At 43.6% G+C, this 26,277-nt stretch overlaps 1 protein-coding gene across 3 annotated transcripts in view; it reads right to left on the bottom strand.

The window, feature by feature from the left end:
- Positions 1 to 991: 991 nt before the first annotated feature.
- Positions 992 to 26,277, bottom strand: part of DNAJC24 (DnaJ heat shock protein family (Hsp40) member C24) — a 507,623-nt gene continuing 482,337 nt past the window's right edge. For all 3 annotated transcript variants that reach the window (XM_069623542.1, XM_069623544.1, XM_069623543.1), the window contains one exon: positions 992 to 6,103. In XM_069623542.1, coding sequence (XP_069479643.1) covers positions 5,999 to 6,103 — 105 coding nt within the window. In that variant the 3' untranslated portion in view covers positions 992 to 5,998. The remainder of the gene's footprint in view (positions 6,104 to 26,277) is intronic.

Below are 26,277 nucleotides of genomic sequence, written 5' to 3'. Positions count from 1 at the left end.
AAACTCCATATTGGGCACAGGAACCATTCACCATAGGGTCTTAAACCTTGCAGGGTTGGTATTCGCTTTGCAAACTGCAGTAATCTTAAAGGGAATAGTCAGGAATGAGGTTATTGGTATTATGAATTACAGGGTTTCCATGCGGTTTAAATGGGGGTCCACTGATTAGCCTAGGGAGCCACGTGGATTCTGGGAGTGACATACCACTACTATGCAATGGAGGCACAGTGCCCCAGAGGATCCCACATGTATAACCTGTGAGGCCACCATCCTGAAGAGCAGGGTGTGGGGGGGGGAGGGGAGTCCCTAGCCACAGGCCCTTCAGCAATAGTGCCAAGTGGGTGTATTTAGTTGCACAGCTAATCACCACCAAACATCACACCTGCCCCTCCAGTTTCTCATTCTTTACCTCATGCTTTGAAGAGCTTTTTTTCTAACTTCAGGCAGCCAATGGATGGCTTTACCACATGTTTAACAAAAGGCTACCACCAATTGGTGTTCTTTTCTACTGCAGACAAAAACAACTGGAGACCAGCCTTTCTTTAAAGCTGTAGTGTAGCTGATCGATGGGAATTTGGGCAAATTACAACTTTGAAGCTTGTGCCAAACAAGCAGTTATCTTTTTTATAAAAACATTTTCTTTTGCTGATGCTGATATTTTTGTTTTTAATTACTTTATATATCCTGTAACTTTACTGCTTTACCTTGTCATATGTGTAGCAACAGAAACAACGTTCTTTTCTATACACTGTAATACCCGTGGTCTGTGATTTCTTTGATTACCTAAGATTCTGAGTTTTTGAAAGCACTGTAAAAAAAACTCTAGCTTGTGGGAGAACAGAGAAGGAATAGTGACCCAGATAAGCATCCTTAGATCTACAAAATCTTAAAAGAAAATGGCTATTATGCTGAAAGAAAACAAGCCACTACGTTTACTTCTAAAGATGAGTGACACCTAATAATTACATACATAATAGAAGACAACAGCAAATAACAAAATATAAATGTTTTAATTTGCATGATCCATTAATGCATTATAAAAAACAGTTGCACTCCTCACAAGAAATATATTCATTTTCATATTTTCTATAGCACAATGGAGTACAGCTTAGGTTTGAACTCCCTTCAACATATGCAGCAGAGGATCTCGCTATACTTCCTTCTGGACTAAGGGCCATTCCTAAAGGTCCGATGACAGATGGACGATAAGGAGTGAGAATAAAGTGGGAGGTCCAACACCTGTTGTCAAACTGCATATTTGGCACGTCTGGTCTCCTGAGACTACGGCTGCTAAGTTGCCCAAGTTTTTTCATTTTCCCGAACCACATCTAAAATTCCTCATGGAATTACTTGGCATTTATGCTGCCCTGACAATTTACTTCCAAACATTGCACTTATACAGTATTACTTACTACTCCTACACCTTGTCCATTTTCTTCCATGCTACTGAAAATAAGTCCCTTTGATGGAGGTGAGTTCCTGGTAGAATACACAGCTGGTTCGTCAACAGAAAACAGCAGGGAATATGCATGGACATGCACAGATCCCTCTCCCCTTGACACAAACCACCAGTCATTTCTCTGTGTGGACAGGTCAGGATAACTTATCATCTGATCTAGACTTTGCTTTAGGGAGCCTCCTCACTTAGTTACACATTTCCAATGCCCCACAATCAAGGCTTCACGTCTTGCCTTTTCTCCAAGTACATTTACTCAGATGCAGACTTCCCATGGTCTTGAGTGCCTTTGCTGGATAACGTGTATTGCTTGTGCACATGGTGCAGTTTGCTCTCTGATAGGTCACGTTGATCCCATCTCAGCAGGAGGGAAGTGATCTTCATAGCACCACATCAATTGACTTATTAAGATCTGAATTCACTAGAGAATTTGTCTGTCTGGTACATGTATACATTGGAAAAACAAGCAGAGCACTAAAGAAGCTGATTGTTGAGCACCAGTCTGGAATTAGTTTACAAAACCTGGAAGCCTCTTTGGTACATCTCTTTCTAGAACATATACATATCTTAAGGGGCTTGTACAAGAAACTGTTATATCTGAAGAATGTGGTAGCTGTTGTTTTGAAAGGGTCAAATATTAAACAAAGATGGATTTTAAAATTGAAATTGCATATGGATAACCGTAACAAAGCAATTGATTAGTCCCTGATACAAGGCAAAAGATTTCTTATTTTATTTTGATGTACAGAGGCATTACTTTCGAATTCAAAGACACTACATGACTCAATCATTGTGGCTTACACCGGGAGATTCCTTAATAGTATGCAGTTCTTCAGTTGTTAAGGGTTAGTTGGTTTGAATACAACATTTTAATAAGATGTTAGGAAAACAATGAACAACCTACGAGTGATTTCACTATGCTCACTCAATATGTTGAATGATACGGTACATTGAGAGCAGTTTTTTTCCTTCAGAAAATGCACATCTACATTTGATCAAACATCCATCAAGCAGTTAAAAGCTTTTCCAAAATGGTGCAGTCGACAAACACCATGTAGATGCCTTCACTCTTTAATCTGTGCTTGGGAATGGTCAAAAAACGGTTATTTGCTAAACTCTAAAAATGTGTACATCTTATTTTGATTTTAGATATTCAAGTAGTGATGACATTGCCATCCATAAAACATAGAAACAACATAAATGTGACTATGAAGGATCTTTTTTCTTTCTACCTTGTAGTCTCTATGGGGAGTAATTTAGGCCTATTCAGACGCAAACATTAATACATTTCAGGAGCATTTCTCCACAATGTGTCCACACTACTAAACTGGGACTGAGGAAGGCAGGGAGGAACATAATAATCCCATTTGCCAAAAATAGTTAACCCGTTCTACATTACTCTATATTTGTAATATTTTGTTAAATGTTTGTCTCAATAGTTTTTGTTAGGAGTGGTGTGACAGTACATTGTAATTTTATTCCTCTACCGTCTTGTTGGACTATTGTTAAGACAATGTTTTTTTCTCAGATAATTGTATTTCTCCATTTGTACACATACAGTATGAAGCAGCGATCTCTAGTGTTTGTGGAGAAGTGCCATGTTGTTCATGTGGGCTCCTTATGTTTGAAAAAGAAATGGACAACTACTGTTTTGGAAACATGTTCATTTAGATGTTGTCACATAGGACACTTGGGATCAAGAAGGGCACCAAGGTCGGATGCTCTTGGTTTAGTGCATGGCTTACTAGGGGAAAATATACAGTTTAGAGGGCAAGTATAATGCAAATGGGACATTTTTGAGACTGTATATATCTTCAGGGGTTGCCTCATCTGGCCAGGAGATGGGTGTGATATTTTCTCTTTCTTACCCAATATCAGTCTATGAACCTCATCAGGAGTTGGAGAGTGGTAAATATGCAGCATTAACGCCATTACCGTCGCATTACCGCTCCGCATAATCCAGAGTTCGGGGGAAACTGAGCATTCACCTCCAGCTCTGAGCTGGGGGTGAATGCGCCGACTTTCCACCCATTTTTGGCGCATTTATCGTGGCGTAATCACTGCAGCGTTAATTGCACCAAAAAATTATCCAATGAGTCCAATACACTCAAAATAAATGGGGATTTACTGCGGTACCGCAACTTGTGATCTGGCGCTAATAGCAGATTTACCGCCTGGATACCGCCAACTCGTGACGAGGCCTTTTAGGTTTTCCTTAAACCAAAAGATAATATTGGGCTGGGACAAAAAACTAACTCCAGTACAACCACTGTGGAACAATAAACACCTCCCAGAAGTGAATAAACTACCTAAATGGCACGCTTGGTCCCAATTAGGCATTACGAAAATTGGGGATGTTGTGAAAGAAAACAAAATACCATTCGCAGACCTAGTCACCACCTTTGTACTCCCCCCAAATGAGCAGTCTCACTACATGCAATTTAGCTATAAGCGCCACCTCCCCGAAATGATTGACATGCCTGACTACACCCCGCTGGAACGCAACCTATTCCCAGAAATGATCAAACACAAAGTCACGTCCACTATGTATAGTGCTATAACCTCCTTTGCCACCAATGAACTGACAGGTCTGAAAACCAAATGGGAGAGGGATGTGGGTGCCATACCTCCAGAAGAATGGGTAGCTGCACTGATGTTCCCCAGGGAATCAGCTATCACTTCTAGGCTCAGACTAATCCAACTGAAGATATTGCATAGAATGTATTACCCAAGGATACCACTATTCAATTTGGGGAAAACCACCAACCCATCCTGTTTGAGATGCAAAAGTGAGGAAGGCTCCTATTACCACATACTGTGGGAATGTACCTTTATTCAGCAATACTGGCAGCAGTGCTGCGATGAACTGTCAAGGGTAAAGGGCAAAGCGATCCACAGAAGCCCGAAACATTTGTTGTTGGGGAAAGAGGAGGACGGTGAGCTGTCATGATACGAAAAACTGTTCTTATCCACCACCACTGCATTGATCAAGGGAAATATAGCGCAACTTTGGGGTTCAGAGATGACACCGAGCTATGCGCAGTGGACCACCGATGTGGACATCTGTAATGCAATGGGAAAAAGAGTTTATACAGCTAGGGCATGCCCTGAGAAAGCTCAGAGAATATGGCAGAAGTGGGAAGATGCACACTGATAGGTAATCTGAACCGACAGACCAAACTGTCACATAAGGGCATGTAAAGAGAACCAGAACAACGAGACACTGGCGTAGCTAATGCAACTAGACGTTTTAAGAAACTATCGAACTGGAACCATGGTGGGAATTTGATGTTGGGTGATTAAGGGAAGTAATGGTTATCTCGCAATGCGAGACTGTATGTTTTTATGTTACTTTAAAAAACAATAAAATGCTTTATTATAAACAAATAAATAAATAGAGATAATATTGGGCGTCATTATGAGTCCGGTGGTTACCATGCCGGTGCTACTGGCAGGTTGCCGCTGGACTCGTAATATTTTACTGCCGCCTCACATCCCAGTGCCACCGGGAGATTACAGCTACGGCGGCCCGGGAAGTCCGGCGTCGTAAAATGTAAGTCCCCATTCCCATAGAGTCCCATAGGATTCTATGGGAGTGGGTACTCAGAAGCGCTGGCACCGTTGTTAATGGTGTGGCGCTTCTGTGAAGGGTCTGCCTACCATGGCTGCTGTGCCCAGCAGGGCCAACCTGTCAGGCGCAGCGGCCACAGCAAGCAGACACGTAGTTTGCCGGTGCAGAAACAAGGGTGCCGGTGAGCTTACCACCCCCTTTGTTTCCAGACTGGCAAACTTATAATGAGGCCCAATGTGATCCACGCATTTCGTAATTTTGAAATAGCTCCCCTTTTCTGCCTCACATTTTGGTTATAATTTCCTACATGGCTTTGTTTTGTTTACCTTTTTGATGGCTCTTTTCCATGCTGGCCTCTTGGTGACTTCTTTCTGTTTTTTACAGCCCGTTTTTCTGATGGTGGTCTCTGGACCAGGCTTTTTTCAACAATAGTACCCAACTATTACCTTTTTGTTGCCTTGTACTTTATTCATCTTACAATGTTCCATTTGACCAACAATAAAAACAAATCCCGGATCTGGATCACGGAACAAAGGTTATCTCGGTCAAAGCTGGATTGACATCCTGATTTAGTTGACTGGCATATCACTTTTCTTGAAATGATTTCCTTTACAATGTCCAACCAACCTTTCCTTTTGTTTTTGGAAATCATTATCTCCCCAAACACAACCTTGTGTTGCAATATATGCTTGCTCCAGTTATTGGCTAGAAGTAGAGTTGAGGAGGGTCCTGGATATCCCTGCTAGGGTATTGGGCATCAATAACTTTGCCTAGATGACTGATAAATGTAACTGCAGAATAAGGAGGACAGAAATGTGGAAGGATTTAACAATCTGAGCTATTTATCCTGATACAAATAATGTACATGAATATCCGCCGTCTGAGGCAGCCCTATTTCACTCTATTTGCTGTATTCCTTTGGATGTCGCTGAAGCACACACTTGACTAGCTGTCCTTGATTATCTCTATAATTAACGAGCATGTATTACAGCAAACCAGGGAAACATCTTCGGTCTCATTCTTGCTGAGTGTGTACTTTCCCCCACAACGACAAACAGATGAGTAGCATTCTTCAACTGTAACGAAAAAAGAAAAACTGTGTTACTTTTACAAAAGCATAATAGGTTAATTATAATAAGTGCTTTGTTAAAATTGAATTCCGTTATGAAGCTCATTGTGAAGTTTACTTGCAGGACTAATAACAAGCACTCTGGTATGGCAGCAGAAGCTTTTTCGGCCAGGATATTGAAATTTGTCTAGACACCAACTGGGCAGATTCAGCAGGTTGTGGCTTAGGGTGGCTGTTAACACCAGAGCCAGATCTAACAACATCAGAAAAGTAGGCACCACAGGAAGGCAGATTCAAGCCGGCACACAAATGAATCCATGAGCAACAGAGGAAACAATGTCAGATACAAAAGTCATACCAGAAACCAAGAGAAAGAGTTTTACAAATCTGCCTTCTAATTCAGAGGTAGAACCTGCTCTCAAGAACATGAAATATTCCCCTTCTGCCCATGACATCGAGGGGAGAACACACATTGACCGGGGTATTTTAATGGCTTTGTCTTCAGTGGAGAGATGGAATTGCAGTGAAGAAAGCTAACCAACTATCTTCCCTCACACATTTTAAAAAAGCCACTTGCAGATATTAACTGGCAAACTGCACTGTAGCGAGCATACAGACCTTAATGCTTTTAGGTGCTAATAGATAAGCAGAACTATGAAAATACACACAGGAGAAATAACCTTTGTTTCAGCGAGATCCTGAATACAATCACCAACTATAATCTTGAAGTCTTTCCCCATGATTTCTTTACAATTTCTTAAAATCCAAGATGACTTAAAATTCCCACATTTCAGAAGTAAAAAGTCTATGGAGGCATGGTATCACAAGAAGACAGACAAGATTGGCAAATTCAAAAACCTTTATTGTAACTTGAAAGGGAGGTTTGAAAAACTCCTAGCCTGCCCTATAGCTAATGGGAGTACTCTCGAGCATCAATGTAAACAACCAAAGTCGTAGTCAATTGTCAGTCAAAACAAAATGGTCTATATATACCCTGGCCTTACTCTACTACAATAAATGTGTGTAGGGAACAATGTATATGTAAATGAAAAAGTGTTCAAAACAATATGTCAAGGTAACTGAGCAAAACTACCTTCCCCACGTTTTTAGCACAGGATAAGGTGGCACACGGAACACACTCTGGCTTTAGATGCAAGGAAGCAGCTCAAGACACGGACCAGAGCCTTCGATGAGAAACAGTCTCTTGGTCGCACAAAGTCTTTTGTTCGCACAAAGTTTCTTATTCGCAGGATGCCTTGGGTTCATTCAACGAAACAAAAGTTAATTTCCTCCAGGATTCATAGTTTATAAACTTCAGGTTTTACAGTTCACATAGGTCTCCCACTGTCGAGCTCGGACCTTCCAAATCACAATTGCTCACAGTTTGCTTTTCTCATCGAAAACATTCGAAGGTGCAAGGGGTTTTCAGCATGACCACTTTGATTACATTTCACTTTTTGTATTCATTTTCCCACTGATCTCAGATACATTTGTCATTCATGGGTTTCTCGGCTTTTCACTTTTCCGCTTGCTCCACTATGCACACTTAAACAGAGACTGGGCACTTTCACTATGCTGGACCACTCTTCATGTCTCACTTGTTCGATTCACAGTTCAGCAATACTTTGGTGGCTTTTATTCACATTTTACTTTCACTCGCGTCTTCTCAGTATGCGCACAGCCTTTATTCTCGTGATACACTGTTGCTGCTTGTAAATGTTATCTTCCACACAGACTGGCCTTTCACGGCTTTCTTTAACTCACCAGCTTTGCTGGTTTCTGTGCTCGCGTGGTTGATCTAGGAGCCAAGGTTCATACCACAGTTGCTTCACCTCCCCAACTCGGTTGCTCCCCCATGAGAGCTGTTGGTATCTTTCGCACACAATGCCGGATTCACGGTTCTCTTTCGTCGGGGTCACTTGTGCAGCCTTCAAGATTCTTTGGAGGTAACAATCGTTTGCCGAGATGCTCAAGGTCTCTCTGCTCCTTGATTCTGCTTCTCGGCCGTCATCTTGCTCCAGCTGCTTCCCCAGACAAACTGCTCCTTCTTGTGCTTTGCCTTCTCAGAGTGTGTTCCAGTGCTCCACCTTTTATCCATGTGGGGAAAGTCAACAGGCATCAGGTGTACGCAATTGTGGTCAATTGCCTGCCTTTGCCTGACCGTACTAACAGGACATGTCAGGTGTAATGTTTCAGTGTTAGTCTTTCTTCGCTCAGACCTCATCTTCCTTGGCTAAGTGTTGGTGCAGGAAAGGGAAGGGTGAGGGATTGGATGACGTAAAAGTGTTGAAAAGGGAGGGATACCACATCTCACTATTGGGTATCCCACCCCCACTCCCAGAGGAACCCTCACCCAGGTGATCCTCCACACTGGTGCACCCCCAGGGTCTGGATCCAAAGGCGGTGGCCGTGCCCTGGCCACCTCAGCAAGAGACCTCCTGGGACTAGACAGTGAGACACCCTTTGGTTTCTCACAGTACTCCAGTCTTCAAAAAAAGTACTTTTGTAGACCCTAAAGCAGATACATGACAAAACAGGACGAAGCAAAGGCATTGATTTCTTGCAACAAGCTACAGATTTTCCAAGGCATGGTGTAATTCAACCAATACACGTAAAGCAAAATAGTACCTAAAACCCCAGTATCACATTCTTTCAAATCAACCGGGTCTCCTGTTAACCTCTCCTTTAGACATCCTGGTGGCATTTTCTCAAGTGACGAAAAATCCCACTCATAGATCACATTGTCATAGACACAAGGTGTCAAAGAAAGCTAACAAGGGTAGAGCGATCCACACTATGGCCAAGATGTAAGATAAAGGAGCGAGAGGAACGCAACCAAGTATACAAGGACCATTGAAGAGGTACCATTGTAGGGAATTTTGTTTTAGTAGGTGCAAGAAACACATGGTGGCAACAGTAAAGACAGACACAAGTGATCACAGTTCAAGGGTGTTTATTAAACTATATCAGTAGGTTGGAAAAACACCTAATCTAAACCTGAATTTAAGATGGGAGCAAGCTACGACCATCAAATAATAAGGCAGGCCTAGTGGCATCTTGTCAAATAAAAAGGCCTATACTAAAAAAAAAATATTGGCAATCCTTACTACTAAATACAAAAAGAGTGTGGAATAGTGTTCACAAAAAAGAAAGAAGTGTTCACAAATGATAAATCAGGATGTGATAGCCGGGGGTATCCCTTCCCTACGTTTTAAGCACGTGACACATCGGGACTCCTGAGCACAGCACACTCTCGAGCTTTCCCAGCACGAGATGACAGTTCCGTTCTCAGCTATCAAGACCTTCGGTGGTTAAGTCTCTTTTCTACAAAAAGTCTCTTGCCTCCGAGGACGTGTTAAAAAAATAAACAAAAAGTTCCTTTCCAATGTACATTGGGTGATGGTGTAACGATCACCTGACTCCCACGGAGGCGCTGGCCTGGTTCGCGCTGCTGTGACCTCTTCTAAGGTGATGCGCAGGGTTTGGAAGACGGACTGGACCGGGCCCCCAAATCTGGCTTGTCTGGCTCGCAGAAGTATACGTCTGTAGGCGAAAATAGGGGATTAACTGTCTGCGGGGTAATGCAATCGGCCTCCCACTTTCCCCTCTCACCCTCCTCGAAACCTTTCTTTCCCCGTAGCGTCTCACCTTAGGGTCTGGAAGGACGAGCTCTGCATCCTGCTTCTGATGCAGGGGCGCGTTGGTATCCAGTTACTTCACTGGATTTTTGGATTGGTGAGAACCAAACTTGCTTGGCTTCCAGGTAAGTTTTTTTATAATAGGTTCCCCTTGTGACCATGCATTAATGTACTAATGCTAGTGTCTTTTTCCCCATAGGGGCCAGGGTACGGAATGCCGGGGAACAGGCACCGACCCGAGATGAGAGGTGAAATCCTTGTAGAAATCAGGTAAGTCTTTAATGAGCGTTTTTTGGTAATGTCTTTTCATTCGCTCATTAACGCTGATGTCTCTTTTTCCCCTTAGGGGCCGGGGTCCGGAAATGCCAGGATGCGGCGCAGACCCGAAATGAAGAGGGAATGAATCAACTGGTAAGTCTTAACATGGAGGTTTAGCTTTCCTTATTCCCTTCTCTCTCTCACCTTTTGTTCTTGTCTTTTTCTCCCTAGGCGCTGGGGCGTGACTGCGAATCCGGATGATCGCTGCTGAACATGGAGGCGCCCTGTAAAGGTGAGTGGAATGCGGCGCTGCAGCGATCGACGCAATGAGCTTTTAAATAAAAGTCTTCCTTTTCAGGATTGTCGGCAAGATGCCTCCGGGATGCAGCGTTTTGCAGGTAAGGACTTTTCCTTCTTCTGTTCTCTTTTTCTCTTCCTTTGCAGGTGATCCAGGATGCTGGCAGGCGTGGCAGAAGTCAGGATGCAGGAGCAGACACAGTGAGCATCCAGCTGCTAGATGCAGAACAACGCGAAGCACGTGTGGCTGTTCGGTGGGGTTTAAATAGCCTTGGAAGAAGTTCCAGGTATGTATCCTTCCTCCAATCAGGTATGTATCCTTCTCCGACCACGTCCGGATGGTAAATTAGTCCCACAGGTAACGTAGTTCCTTTCAGGCCTCAAGGAGGCCGGGATCCTGCAGCATGGTCTGCATCAGGTAAGTGCACCCAAGCACTCCCATAATGAGCCTGGCGCCTATGGCGCCAGGACTGATGTCTTTTATGAGCCTGGCGCCATAGGCGCCAGGACACTGTCCAAAGGGCCCCTATATGGGGTTGCTGGGTCCTTCCTTGGGGACTGGATGTCCGCTTTCGGGGACGCAGGGCTTGAACCGGCTCCCCGGGAGCGGGCATCATGACAGATGGCTTCACCCCTGAGTACTCCTCTTCCGGGCTCAGACCCTTCTCGAATGTTAGCCTCCCTCCGTCGGATTCACTACAGCTTTTTCCAAACAATTTTAACTGTTGCATTTACAAGTTTTAATGTCTTTTTAAACAATTAATTGTGGACCTCCCTCTGTCGGGTTAACTCATGTCAACACAACGTTCATTTTGATTTCTCACTTTTCGGGATTCATCTCGCTTAGCTTTCCAATGGTTTGTCAGTCAAAGACCTTCGACTGTACAGAGGATTTTGCTATGACCACTCTGACCTTTTTCCTTGTAGCTTTTCTAAGGCCTTATGGTATCAGTAGTTTCAACAAAAGGGAGTAAACACTCACGTGGTGCCGGACCCCTCTGCAGCTTGTTTCCCCCTAATTTGTTAACAGTTCTTTGAAATTTCCTTCAATTGCTATTTCCAACTTTTGGTCAACACAGTTCGGTTTCTTATCAGTTCTCCCCTCGACTAACCGGCTGTGATGAACTGCTTGGCTTTTCTTGTCTCTGGAGTCAAGGACAGTACCACGGTAGTAAGCGTCTCTCCCTGTCCTGGTTATCAGTGTAGGAGGGCTCCGTGTACCGTTGACATCTGCTGCAACACACGCTGGCTATTGTTTGCAGTCTTAAGATTCCTTTGGCGGAGGCTTTGCGGGTCTTGGTTGGAAAGGTCAAGACCAATTCTTTCCTTGTCGCCCCTCGGTTTTCGCCGCCTTTCTCCTCCTCTTGAACTGCTGTACTTGGATAGCTGCCACATTGTGCGGTCTGCCTTGCTCGTAGTGTGCTCTCGTGCTCCACCTTTAATCCCTGTTGGGAAGGGCAAGGGAAGTCATCTGTGTATGATTCTGGTCAATTGCCTGACCCTTGTGTTGGGACATTTCAGGTAAACGGCACTGGTGTTAGTCTGTTGTCTTTCATGGTGTGAGAAAGTATTTGTGTCATAAAGAGGAGTGGACGGGGTAGAGTGTTTGCGTATCCTACGTTGTAGAATGGGGAAAAGGTATTATAAGAAGGGGGTACCGGGTCTCACCCGTTGGTGTCCCAGTTCCACTCCCTGAGGACCCCCCCCCATCCAGGTGATCCTCCCTCACTTGTCCACCCCAGGAACTGGATCCAATAGCGATGGCCATGTCCTGGCCACCTGGATGACAGATCCCTGGGGACTAGTCAGGGAGACACCTTCAGGTTTCTAACATAGGTGAGTGGTAGTTCAATAATGTCACAAGTTTTGTTGAAGTACGAATGCCCCCAGGGCTAGAACATTTTCGAGCAGACCCCCTTATGTATCTGATTTGTTTGTCCTAGGAATTTTATTTTTCTAACAGTTTAATACTTGCAATCATATAGTTATGATTTAAAATAGGAGGGAGCCTTTTGGAACGATACTGAGTGGCAAATTGGTTGTTGGTGGGTACCTTTAGACTGCCTAATAACATCTGGAAGAGATGTAGTTTTAGTTTATAAGTGTCGCAGACCAAGGGATTGACAGACCACTTGAAACTCAACTGAGGTGTAACAAAAGACTTGCATTAATTTCTAACACAGGAGCAGACACAAGGATATGCTCAAAAAAAGGATGCTTCTCCTCAAAACGGTTGAGAGTTAGGGAGAACAAAACATGTGATAGGGATATCAATTGATGTAACACATTTTGGGCTTTGTACGGGTCTTAGACCCTGAAGCCCCACCCCAATGGACTGAGACACTGTTTACTTCACTACCTGCATGCACTACAACCTACCCAGACCCTTCCTCACATAATGTGGATTGGCTCTCCATGCAGAACTGCTAGCTTTTCAAATTCCTTGTACTAGTCTACAAAGCTATCAGTGGTTTTGCTCCTTAGTACCTATATGATTGTATCTCAGTTTACTCACCGTCTTGTTCCCTCCGATCTTCCCCTAACACTCAACATCACCATCCCATATACTCCCCCTGTGCCTCCTCTCGCTTCCGCTCTTTCTCCCTACTCGCCCCGTTCCACTGGAACCCATAACATTCAAATCCAGCCTACTGTGGATCTCTTTACAGTTCGGCTTAAAACTTAACTTACTTGCTAACGAGGGAGCTCCCTCTGCCCTCTCCCCATCCTCCCTACCTGATCCCACCACTCCTTCAAGAGACACTTAATAATGTTATTTTGCATATTTAATTAGCACTTCCCTCTAGTTTGAAGCACTTGCCCCTTTGGTAAATGTTACCTTTGTAAGTCACCTGTTTTCGTAAATATACATTATGTGTTGTTTTGACCCTCGTACATGTCCTAATATTTTTACACCATCATAAACTGGCTTACTACTTGTTCTATTTTTATCCTACTATACAGGAACCCTTTGTGGGAATGCTTTCGCAATCTGTAAATGCTTTATTGGAAGTCATTTTTGCAGGAAATGAACACCCATAGTCTTCAAAAAATCTAAAAAATACAATGTCATATATATGAAAAAATGTCCTTTATAGTGATTCATTTTCTCTTAGCCCTTGCTCTCCCTCCTTCACAACTGGTTGGGAACGCCTGCATCCGCAGGCGGGTCGGAAAAAGCAAACTCAACAAGATAGCTGCCCCTTTAAGAACTTTTAAGTGATGGCACTATTTTGCGCGTGTGCCTCCGTCTGTGGTCCGGCCCCACACTTCACCACTACATCACCAACTGACCACACCAAGTTCCTATTTAGCCTACTGGCGGTTGTGATCAAGTATATGCTTTTAATGGGGATGGCTGGGTGGGTGTTGTGAAGGAGGGAGAGCAAGGACTAAGAGGACCGGAATCACCATGAATCGCCATGAAGGTAATGTTTTTCATTTTCCTGTCGTCCTGCTCTCCCTCCTTCTCAACTGGATGGAACCAGACTAAAAGGCCTCCGAAATATGAATGGTGGAGGAGACGGCATATACAAGATTCAAGCAAATAAATTGCGAAGCACCTCTTTGCCGAACCTGGCATCTTTCCTGGAAGATGCATCCAAAATGTAATGCTTGCAAAACGGGAGTAGCCCAAGTAGGGGTCCCTGCAAATTTCAGCAATAGGGATATGCATAATGAAAGCTACTCATTCTGCCTTGGACCTTGTGGAGCGAGTCCGAAGTCTTTGCAGAGCACAAAGCATCATCAAGTCATAAGCTTTTGTAATACACGAGACAACCCATCTGGAAATTGATGCTTTTGAAGCATTATTACCAGGGGAAAGACCACCATAAGAGACAAAGAGTTGGTCTGATTTTCTGAACGGTTCGGTTCTTTCCAAATAACATTTTAGAGTCCTTGATACAATCTGTTGGTTCAAATGAAATTCCGATACCACCTCAGGTAAGAAGGAGGGCACCGTACGAAGAACTACTGTATCCCTATGAAAAATCAGATAAGGTTCCTTTGATGTGTGGGGTGCATTTAAAGGCCCCAAACAGAAGTCCTTTTCACCTGAATAGCAACATTTAAACACTGCAACCAAAAAAGGCCCTGCTTTGCTTTCCCTGTCACATGAATGGCAAGAGGTTGAACACTGCAACCAAAAATGGCCTGATTTTTCTCTTCGTTCATATCAAATTAAAGAACGATGTGGGGGCTACCCATCATTATCAATGGACAAGCAGCAATGCAAATTCACCCAAGAAGGAGAAATCAAAGAATCCTGTGACCTGCAAGACAGGATTTTAAACATTGAAAGCAAAAACTGCCTGCACGTGTGTTGCAAATAAAAATGGCTTTAAAAAGCCACAATGGAAAAAGATATAAATGGTCACACAGAAAAAGTCAGGGAAACATGGTGTGGGGGGTGACCATAGCAAATGTATCTTAGGTTTCACCCACAAAACTCCTGTAACCTGTGAAGAGACACTAATTCAGGACAAACCGGCTCTGGCACAGACAGGAACTTCACAATGAAAGCCCCACATCCAGCTGGATATCACAACTCTCCTCTAAACAATCCCACAATAAAATGTGATGCTGCTGAGGGCATCAACATTCCCTATTCTGTAGACATGATGGCAGGAGCTCAGAGATTTCAAAGAAGGCAAAATGTGTCTGAAGCATGGCAAGAAGGTGTCAGTCATTGTAGCACCCACTTCAAAGAGCAAACAGCCAATTTCAAAGGGACTTATGAAAAAACTCTGGTCACAGGCGAGCCCAGGGAGACAGATGGCTGTGGGGATGAAGCGGCCCTCCCATATGTTGAACAATACACTCCCAGTTAACATTAAAAGACTATTTTATTTTAGGCATTTCACGCAGCCATCAGATTAAGGATTTAGTTCCAGTATATGCCATTTTTTTAATGTAATTTCCAGGCGGTTTTAAGGATATAAATTGCATTTACTTGGGACTTTGGGAACTGTGATGACCAGTTAGATTAGGTTTCTGGCTGATTTGAACATGTGACAATTATGAGATTTGATGAATAGGTGGAAATTGATTTAGGAATATGCTTGATGATTTACATAGGCATAACTGTTGTACATTTTATGAAAATGACCAAAATGTGCCACATGGCCAAGCTACATCATACAGATTTGGCGATTGGCTTATCCAATTCCTCATGAGTAACAAAAACCGAATATATGTTTCATATGGCAGTGGCTAGTACAATTATGAAATTATGATATATAACTAGTTTTTGACAAAAAGTGGTAAGGGGAACAAAAGTAGGATGACAAAAGGAAAAGACAGATGATGCTCTCCCCTGAACCAATCCCAACTGGGGATGGAGAGAGGGATGGTAACTGTCCATTCCTAGCGGGAGGCATAATTACAGGGTACTCCCCCCAGATTGTAAAGTTAGTGAAGTCATTTCTGCTACATAAGGGGGACTGTACTAGGACTCAGGACAGACAAACAAAAACGGGGGAGACAGGAGAAGGAGGATGGAGAGAAGGCTGCTGAACCTTACCACCTAGAGAGCGCAGTGACCAGATATGAACCTTACCACCTAGAGAGCGCAGTGACCAGATATCTTGCCATATCTGTACAGAGCGTCCTGAGCTCCATCTGGTTTTCCTGAATCCTAAATCAAGGCTTGCTATGTAAGTAGCATATAACCCCAGCCCTAAATTGCATAAACCCTTTATTTTTGTAACAGGGCTTCTAATATTTCCTCATTTAAACCCCAAATGCCTGTGTAATTTAGTAATCTCCCCATAGAAGAATCTCTTGTTTGCCTATGTATGTTAGCATATCTCCTTTGAAAAACCTCTCAGTGGTCTGTGTAAATCCTTAGTATTTTTTTCAAGTAAATCAATTAATTCCCCAATTGAAATTCACGGTTCAAGATTGTTGCAATTCGAAATCAACCACCTTGTTCCTGGTATTTTCATTTAAGTGATATAGTCAGTAAAGTGTTGCTTCAAAAGAATTATTCTCCTTGTAACAAAAAAACAAATTTGCATCTGTTCTAGTAAACCCAAACCGTTGTTCCCATTGTGAGCAATCCCTTTTGCCTAGAAGTTTACCTGTTATGAACCTCTGACTTGTCACTGAAAACAGATTTATCTATTATATGCTAAACCTATTCCCTGTCATTGTAAGCCCCGTATAAACAAAGTCCCATTTGCCACCATATTTTACCTTTGCATTTGCTTAAAACCGATTTTCCTACTTCATTTCTATTTTGCCCTGGTGTGTTGATTATTATTCTCTAAAACTTTGCCTATCTCCTAAGTGTAAGCAATACAAATTTTCTTGTATTCTGTCCCCTAGCAGTTGTGAGAATTAATCAAAATCCTGTTCTTTCATTTTGCTCCAAAAATGGGTTTTGCCTTTCTTTGCTGGCTTCCCATCTGGTGGTGTTGGGCTTTACCCCAAAACCGATTTTCCCTCTATTTTCCAACTACTTGCCACTGACTTCCATTCAAAGGAATCAAGTCCAAATTGATGTTTGGGGGTTTGTGTTGTGGGCGGGGGGAGGGGAGGAGTGGAGGAGTGCTCGTCTGTAGGTGCTGTCACTTTGTGTGGAATTGTTATTTTCCCGTTTTGTCATTAAAACAAAAGCGAGTGTAACAGCCCATTTCCACTTGGTTGCTCTAGATGGGATATTGCCTTTGTGTTGCCACAATTTTGGTGGCTGTTGTATTTTGATCATCCTCATTTACATTGAATAATAAATTAATAAAATGTCTTATTAATACACACCGGCCCGGTTCCTAGTCCATTGTGACACGGGGTGTTTGTGGAGGTTGGGTGCAAGACGGGTTGGAGGTCTACTCAAAAGAATCTGCAGTATATTACAAATAAAAAGCGTTTTATCATGCAGCACATTCATTATAGGGGAAGGAGTTCCCTGGCGGGTGTGTGCCGTGTAATAAACTGTGACAAAGTGAGGGCTAGTCCGGGATTGGGAAAAGTTTTTTCACCCATGGCAGTGCAGCACAGCGGACTACCCACTGAAGGTACTGTTACATTTACTGGAGAGAAAGCTGGGTTTCATTGTAAAGGCGCCATCCAAAAACTTGCACGCTAGGTATCAGGGCTTTCTCAAAATAAAATATTGCAAGCATAAACTAGGCAGGAGCAGGGTGGAGATTTTGCCCGTGCATAGATAACCCAACACATTTCATAATGAGCTCCTTGAAAATTAACATGGCTAGGAAGCACCTTCTGTCCAAATTGTTAATTAAAGGGGAATGGGCAGAGCAGAGCAGGGCAGAGCAGGAACATGAAGTCTGGCAATCTATTATGATGCAACAGGTGACCTCTATAAATATGGATGTGTGGCAGGACAATGGCCTGTTACATCAAGCCCTGACTGACTTTTACATGACGCAGACCACCAAACTAAAATGGTCCAACTCACTGCATACATGAACTTCCACATGATAGTTACGGAATAAAGATACCATGAGATTTTAGCCTCTGGGCAGAATTAATCTGAGTTATTGGAGCAGGTAAAAGGGGAGTTATGGCAGGTAGAGCAGAAAGTATTACAGAGCCAAAATATTGAGTTAGAATTAGGTGACATCATCCAACAGCTAAAATATGATTTGGCAGCAGAGCAACAAATGAATTCAGAGCGAGAATCACAATTCTCTGCACTGAAAGAGGAGTACCAAGAAGGTGTTGATTCCCTGAAAGAGAGTCAACTGAAATTGAACCAACAAGTGACATACAATGGAGCTTGCTTCGAGGACATGGGTGTTCTTCAAAAACCGATTTAGCAATTGGAAGAGGAGAATAGCAAGTTAATTATTAAAGAGGTCCATTCCCAAGAGGAATTTGACCAGGAGCACAGGAAGTTGAGCGCTATGAAACAGCAGAGAGATAACCTTAGTGAACTGAATGCCACACAGTATCAGGAAAAAAATGCCCTATGCCAGGAAATGGGCCAATTAAAGGCAGGCCTGGAGAAAGGTGAGTCAGGTCTTCAGGAATTGACTGACCTAAAATTATAGAATGAAAAATTAATGGGGCATATGAGGAGTATAGAATGTGACAGAGCAGACATACAGACCAAAACTGCACAGAATGAGGAGATTAACCTCATGCAAAAGAAGAGGTATGAGTGTTCCCAGATCCTACAAGAGTTACAGAAAGAAAGTGAGGTCCTGAATGAAGAGAACAAGGGGTTCCAGAGCCAAGATAAGGTCATAGAAGCCACTCAAGCCCTGATAGCAGAGCACAAAGCTCAGGCCTTTGCATACCATCAAGAAATAGGAGATGAGAAAGAGAAATCAGAGAGATTAGAGAAGGAGTGTGCTAGGTTTAATAAGGCATTGGGGAAACCCGAACTGGTAGGGAAAGGAAGGTCAACCCCTGACCTTGGTGTGATGTCCTCTGTACAGGGGGCCTCACGCCAATTCACCACCCTATATGCGCAAGGCGCTGCTAACTTCAGGTCTACCAGTTCACAAGAACCGGGAACCACGAGGCAGCTGGACTCATTCGGCCTAGCATGATTGAGCCGGCAGGCCAGCGTCCATCAAACATTGATGGACTTGCATCACTGCTCAGGTTCAGAAATATTCTGGCAAATGTATCTGCCCAGGAGGACTCCTGTGAAGAGAAGATCAGGGAGTTAGACTGGCAGAGATATCAGCTCCAAAGGGACCATCTGGTCCACTTTGCGGATGAGGAAGAGTCAGAGTTTAGGCCCCAAAAGAGCATCCTGAAAACCTCCACCCATTCTGGGAGGGGGGGGGGGGGGAGTTCTCCACCAACCCTGGAAGGAGGGAGGAGTCGGATGAGTACTCCTATGTGCGAAAGAAGGAATCCAAGGGAAGTGACCCAGAGAGCCTACAATACAACAGGGGAGAAGAGATGAGGCCCCGTCATTTTGGTAGAGACTCCCAGTCTCACAGAATCAGGGAGCACCTAGATGAAAGGGATGGGACCTCAAATAGCAGCAGCTCTGAGTCGGAGTGTGAATGGACTCAGGTGCAGCAGAAAGTGAAGGCTGTCCAACAAAAGAGAACTCTGGTAAAAGACCCCATTAGACAAATAAAAGCAATTCAAAAATTCACTACCCTTTACCATAAAAATGCCAAGTACTCATTCTGGGAGCATCTGGAGCTGTATGACCAGATGATGACGTCATTTGGCATAAAAAACAACCATAATTCTATGGAGTTTACCAAGAGGACATTCTCCCCAGAATACTGCAGCTTCTTTGCTGGGCTGGAGGATCAGAATCATTGAAAGTGGTCTACCTACAAGGCGGCCATCTTGAAGCACTTCTCCATTCACCGGAACCCACAGGAGGCTCGCAAGGTGGCCTACAACCTGCAGTGCGGAGAGGATCAGGCCCGAGAGAATTTGTCCAAGAATTGAACAGGCATTTGCACAAACCACTAGACGGCTGCGCACAAACAGTAGGGAGTTCATTAACACCCATTTTAATGCCCTCCGCAAGTACATAATGACAACTGGTTAGGGACTTCCACGAAGAAAGGACCATGGGCTGGGTAATAGAGCAAGCTACCTGGATCTATGAGGTCCAAAAGCATGTAGGAAATAGGAATTCCCCCCAAAATCCCAAACCAACCAACACCCCGCTGCTGCCAAAGTGGCGGAGGGGAAGATTACCCCAATTGTGGACCTAGAAATGGGGGGGCCTAAAAATACACCTCCTGCTAACCAACCAAACCAGAAGCAGAGAAGACCCTCTGACCAGTCCCAAGCAGGTGGTGGCCAGACAGGCTACCCCACAAATGTGCCACCCGACTCTGCCACCTACATTAGCCCGAGGTACAAGGGGAATGGACCCATCTTGGGAGTATGTATGGAATCTCCCGGCTCAAGGGAAGAATCCAACCAGGGAAGTATGGCCCCAGGAAATTTTCCTCACAAGTTCCCTCCAAATTTTCCGCAAAACTTCCCTACAAATTTACCTCAAAAATTCACTCAGGTGGGCAGTAATGTTCCACCCTCCAATTTAAGCTTCTTCACCAGGTAACCTCCAAATCCCAACTTCCAGAATAATTATTCTCTCTCACCCCACTTTCAGGAGTCTAGACCCTCAAATCAGGGAGAAGGGAGGCCAAGGATGGAGGGCTACCAGGGAAACCCTCAATACCCAAGCTACTCTGGAAGAAGGGACATTAACCTTCCCGAGAGCAGCAAAGACTTGACCCAAGACCCCCGTATCAGCCAGAGAGGGTGTCACAACTGGAGCACCAGGTCCAGAGCTTGACCCAAGACCTGAGTCGCATGTGAGGGCTCAACAGGGCCCACAAATGAACATGGATGCCCAGAACAGCTCAATCCAACGGTCTGGCACCCCGGAACAATGATGGGGAGAAAACCCTGACAACCAACAGGTTCCAGAGGAGGAGGCTCAGGAGGAAGGGGGATGCAAAGCCCTAGAGGAAGCTTCCTTTCTCACCCGTTAAAAGGCCCCTAGAAATCTCTAAACCTGAACCCAAATCTCCTACCCCTGAAAAGCTGCAACTTAGGCAAAGGAGGGTAAGTAGGAGAAACCAGGGGACAAAGAAGACCCATTTTGTGGAGGAAGTCAGCGTCCACCAGTTTGAAGGGGAAGAATCCCTGGAGGACACTGGAAAGAAAGTCTTTTCTTTCAAGGATGGGGGGATTCCTCCCAAAGAAAAATGGGTCCCAAAAGACCCTAACATAGACTGGGTAAGTATGGGGACTGACCCAGAACCACAGATCCCTGAACACCAAAAATGTCACCCCGATGACTCTGAAATCCATGACCCAAAGGACCCTAATTTAGGCTGGGTAAGCATGGGGACTGAGCCAGAACCAGAAGTCCCTCAACCCCAAAAATGTCACACCAACGACTCAGAAATAAATGAGGGATCCTCCCCCCAAATCGGTTCAAATGACTGTCTTCAGGAAAAGGTGGACAGCACCGAATCTGGGGAACAAGGGGATTCCCACATCCCCCAAACCGGTTCAAGTGACTGTCTCCAAGAAAAGGGGGACAGCACAGAATCAGGGGAAAAGGGGCTTCCCAAACTCCCCAAATCACAGAATTCCAAATTATGTTTACAGATTCCTGAACTCTGACACAGAAAACTGCCCAAGATCCCACATTGTCGGAGTGGAAAATAAATAAATTAACTGCCCAGCTGGCCCAAAATGCGCATTTCCTTTGTCCCCTGGAGGAGAAAAAAGGCAGGTTGTATGCCCCCATCAAGGTACAAGGCCAGTGTGCATTTTCAGCGCAAGTGGATACAGGCTCCCAAGCCACCGGTATATCCAAAAAGACATTTGACCAAATCAATTCAGGAAGGATGGAAAGACACCTAAATCCCCTCGTACCTCTTCCTGGACAACTCTAAAACTTCGATGAAAATGACATTTCCATCGAGGGGACTGCAGATCTGGAGATCAAAATTGGGTGACACAAGATGAAACACCCGGTTATAGTCATCACTACCGAGGGAACACCCTGTCTCCTAGGGAAAGACCTCCTTCGGAGGTTGTCACCTCTAATAGACTGTGTGAACAAGGTCCTCTGGACACAGACTCACCGCCCAATAAAATTAAAACAGAGCATGAACTATGTAACTTAAACGGCACATGCTACATGGTTGAGCAGTGGTCTGACAAAATTGAGATCCACTTTAGGAACAATCGAATCCTCGACATAACTAATTGCTGTAGGAGAACAAACTGGTGATGGTAACTCTTCTCCATACTTGAAAATCAACCTTCCTCCCAGTTTCAAGTGGCATTCTAAACTGGAAGGAAATACCCTGAAATGCTATACTGATCCACAATTTGAAAACCCAAACCCCATGATAAAAGTTGATGAACAGCCAGCTTAAAGCTTGGCTGATATTCAGAAAAATGGTGAACAGCTGTTCCTCCCCATTCGGGTAAATGAGGCAAGGGAGCCTGTTCTCGCCAGAGTGTGCCTGAATAATGGAGAAAGCTTCATCAGCAGAGCAATGTTCAGGACCTCATTAATTACAAAGTCTGGTCCCGACTGGGGGGTAACCCCATGGGCTTTGGCAATCCTGAAAAGGCACGTCGGTCAGCTCAATTGCTACTGTATGCAGTTGAAATTCAAACTGGAGAAGAGGTCACCATCCCAGGACTGGTCCGACAATTCACAATCCCCCTAAAAATTAAGAGAGCAGGAGACTTGTGGCTGATTAAAGAACCCAGTGCGGGTAGAGCACAGGAATCCTCCGAAGAGTGCAGGTAAAGAACTGGAACCCGGATGAATATATATATATATATATATATATATATATATATATATATATATATATATATATATAAATATATATATATATATATAACAGGGAGTAATTTACGTGGTGTTATTGTACAAAAGAAGGAAATTAATGAATAAAATTTAAATAAAAATTGTTTATGAAACAAGAAGGTATTGTAACTGTAGGGTATTGTTTTGTAAATTCTTTGAAAATCTTCTGGGAAAAATGTGAGCAAAAAGTACTGAAACTTTTTTATCTTCTATTAGAGAACTAACCTCCTTAAATTCCAGCCTGGTGAGGAGAACCCCGGAGACCTGGAAGGGAAGGAAGAAAGGGGTGCCGGGCCACACCCTCCAACCCAAAGATGGAAGGGGGCTAGGGTGCCCACTCCCAAAAGAAGGAAGAAAAGGGGGTGCTATGCCATACCCCCAACCCAGAGACGCAAGGGGATACTTGAATGCCCACTCGCTGATGAAGGAAAATTACACCAATACACCAAAGGAAACCCCACTCTGCCCTACTCTTCCCCAACGAAGAGTCATGGAAGAGCAGGGGGGGGCATGTGGAGTGCAATTGAAGGCCCCAAACAGAAGTCCTTTTCACCTGAACAGCAGCATTTAAACACTGCAACCAAACGGCCCTGCTTTGCTTTCCCCGTCGCATGAATGGCAAGAATTTAAACACTAACAAAAACGGCCTGTTTTTTCTCTTTGTTCATGTCAAATTAAAGAACCATGTGGAAAGAGGCTTCCCATCATTATCAACGGACAGGCAGCAATGTAAATTGACCCAAGAAGGAGAAATAAAAGAATCCTGTGACCTGCAAAAACAGGATTTTAAACATTAAAACAAAAACGGCCTGCACGTGTGTTGCAAATAAAAACGGCTTTAAAATTAACTCACTGGTCACACAGACAAAGTCAGGGAAACATGATGTGGGGGGAGACCAAAGCAAATGTATATTAGGTTTCACCCACAAAACTCCAGTAACCTATGAAGAGACACTACTTCAGGAAAAACCGGTTCTGGCTGAGGCAGGAACTTCATAATGAAAGACCCACATTCAGCTGGATATCACACCTCTCCTCTAAACAATCCCGCAATAAAATGTGATGCTGCTGAGGGCGTAAAAATTCCCTATTCTGCAGACATGATGGCAGGAGCCGAGAGATTTCAAAGAAGGCAAAATGTGGCTGAGGCATGACACGAAGGTGTGAGTCATTGTAGAACCCACTTCAAAGAGCAAACTGGCAATTTGAAAGGGACTTATAAAAAAATCTCAGGTCACAGGAGAGCCCAGCGAGACAGATGGCCGTGGGGGATGAAGCGGCCCTCCCATATGTTGAACAAGACACTCCCAGTTAATATTGAAAGACTATTTCGTTTTAGGCATTTTGCGCAGCCATCAGATTAAGGATTTATTTCCAGTTTAGGCCATTGTTCATGTAATTTCCAAGTGGTTTTAAGGATATAAATTGCATTTACCTGGGATTTTGGGAACTGTAATGGCCAGTTAGATTAGGTTTCTGGCTGATCTGAACGTGTGACAATTATGAGATTTGATGAAAAGGTGGGAATTGAAATTAGGAATATGCTTGATGATTTACATATTCATAACTGTTGCACATTTTATGAAAATTACAAAAATTTGCCACATGGCCTTGCTACATCATACAGATTTGGCGATCGGCTTATCTAATTCCCCATGAGTAACGAAAACTGAATGTATGTTTCATATGGCAGTAGCTAGTACAATTATGAAGTTATGATATATAACTTGTTTTTGACAAAAAGTGGTAATGGGAACAAAAGGCGGATGACAAATGGAAAAGACAGATGATGCTGTCCTCTCCTGAACCAATCCCAACTGGGGGCGGAGAGAGGGAAGGTAACTGTCCAGTCTTAGCGGCAGGGATAATTACAGGGTACTCCCCCTAGATTGTAAAGTTAGTGAATTCATTTCTGCTTTGTAAGCGGGACTGTACTAGGACTCAGGACAGACACACAAAATCTCGGGAGACAGGAGAAGCAGGACGGAGAGAAGGCTGCTGAACCTTACCATCCTAGAGAAGCAGTGACAAGATCCCTTGCCCTATCCTAGAGAAGCAGCGACCAGATCCCTTGCCCTATCTGTACAGAGTGTCCTGAGCTCCAGCTGGCTTTCCTTAATCCTAAATCTAGGCTTGCTATGTAAGTAAAATATAACCCCACCCCTACATTGCATAAAACCTTCATTTCTGTAGCAGTGCATCTAATATACCCCAACTGCCCGTGTAATTTAGTCATCTCCTGATAAAGATAATCTCTTGTTTGCCTGTATATGTTACCATATCTCCAAAATCCTCTCAGTTGTCTGTGTAAATCCTTAGTATTTTTTTCAAGTAAATCAATTAATTCCCCCATTGAAATTCACGGTTCAAGATTGTTGCAATTCGAAATCAACCATCTTATTCCTGGTGTTTTTATTTAATTGTTATAGTCAGTAAAATGTTGCCTCAAAAGAATTATTATCCTGGTAACTAAAAACCGAATTTGTCTGTGTATGGTGTGCACTACCAAACAAATTCCTATTTTGCATCTGTTCTATTAAACCCAAACCCAAACCGTTGTTCACAGTGTGAGCAATCCCTTTTGCCTAGAAGTCTACCCGTTAGTCCCGGGAGGATAGCTCAGCGGCAACGTACTCGCCTTGGAAACAAGACAACACGAAGCAACACAGGTTCGATCCCCGGATCCGTGCTTAGAAACCTCTGAGTATTAAGCGTGTTATAAATAACCTATCATCATCATCATCATATGAGCCTCTGTCCTTGTCACTGAAAACCGATTTTCCTATTGTAAACTAAACCTCTTCCCTGAGCTGCTTGTTATTGTAGGCCCCAGTATAAACGAATTTCCATTTGCCATCATATTTTTCCTTTGCATTTTCTTTTTCTCAAAACCGATTTTCCTAATTCATTTCTATTTTGCCCTGGTGTGCTGATTCTCCCATCTCCTAAGTGTAAGCAATACACATTTTCTTCTATTCTGTCACTTAGCAGTTGTGAGAAATGATCAAAATCCCATTCTTCCATTTTGCTCCAAAAACAGGGTTTCCCTTGCTCTGCAGGCTTGTCATCTTTTGGTGGTGGGCTTTACCCCAAAAAACGATTTTCCCTCTATTTTCCTACTCCTTGCCACTGTCTTCCATTTAAACGAATCAAGTCCAAATTGATGTTTGAGCGTGTGTGTTGCAGGGGGGGGCGGAGTGCTTGTCTGTAGGTGCTATCACTTTGTGTGAAATTGTTATTTTCCTTTTTTGTCATTAAAACAAAGGTGAGTGTAACAGTCTATTTCAACCTGATTATATTTTCCTGTTTATCATTATAACAAAAGCGAGTGTAACATCCCATTTCTACTTGGTCGCTCTAGATAGGATATTGCATTTGTGTTGCCACAGTTTTGGTGGCTATTGTATTTTGATTATCCTCATTTACATTAAATAATGCATTAATAAAATATCTCATTAATAGACACCGGCCTGGCTCCTAGTCCATTGTGACATGGAGTGTTTGTGGAGGTTAGGTGTGAGACGGGTTGGAGGCCTACTCAAAAGAATCTGCAGTATATTAAAAATAAAAATTGTTTTATTGTGCCCCACATTCATTGCAGGGGAAGGAGTTCCCTGGCGGGAGTGTGACGTGTAATAAACCATGACAGATGACAGAGCCTGAAGCTCTCCTACTATCCTAGCC

This window comes from Ambystoma mexicanum, chromosome 11 (genome assembly GCF_040938575.1).
Source record: "Ambystoma mexicanum isolate Mex_15411 chromosome 11, UKY_AmexF1_1, whole genome shotgun sequence".
Classification (NCBI taxonomy): Eukaryota; Metazoa; Chordata; class Amphibia; order Caudata; family Ambystomatidae; genus Ambystoma; species Ambystoma mexicanum.
The sequence above is the reverse complement of the archived record's forward strand: the minus strand, read 5'-3'. Positions and strand labels throughout refer to the sequence as shown.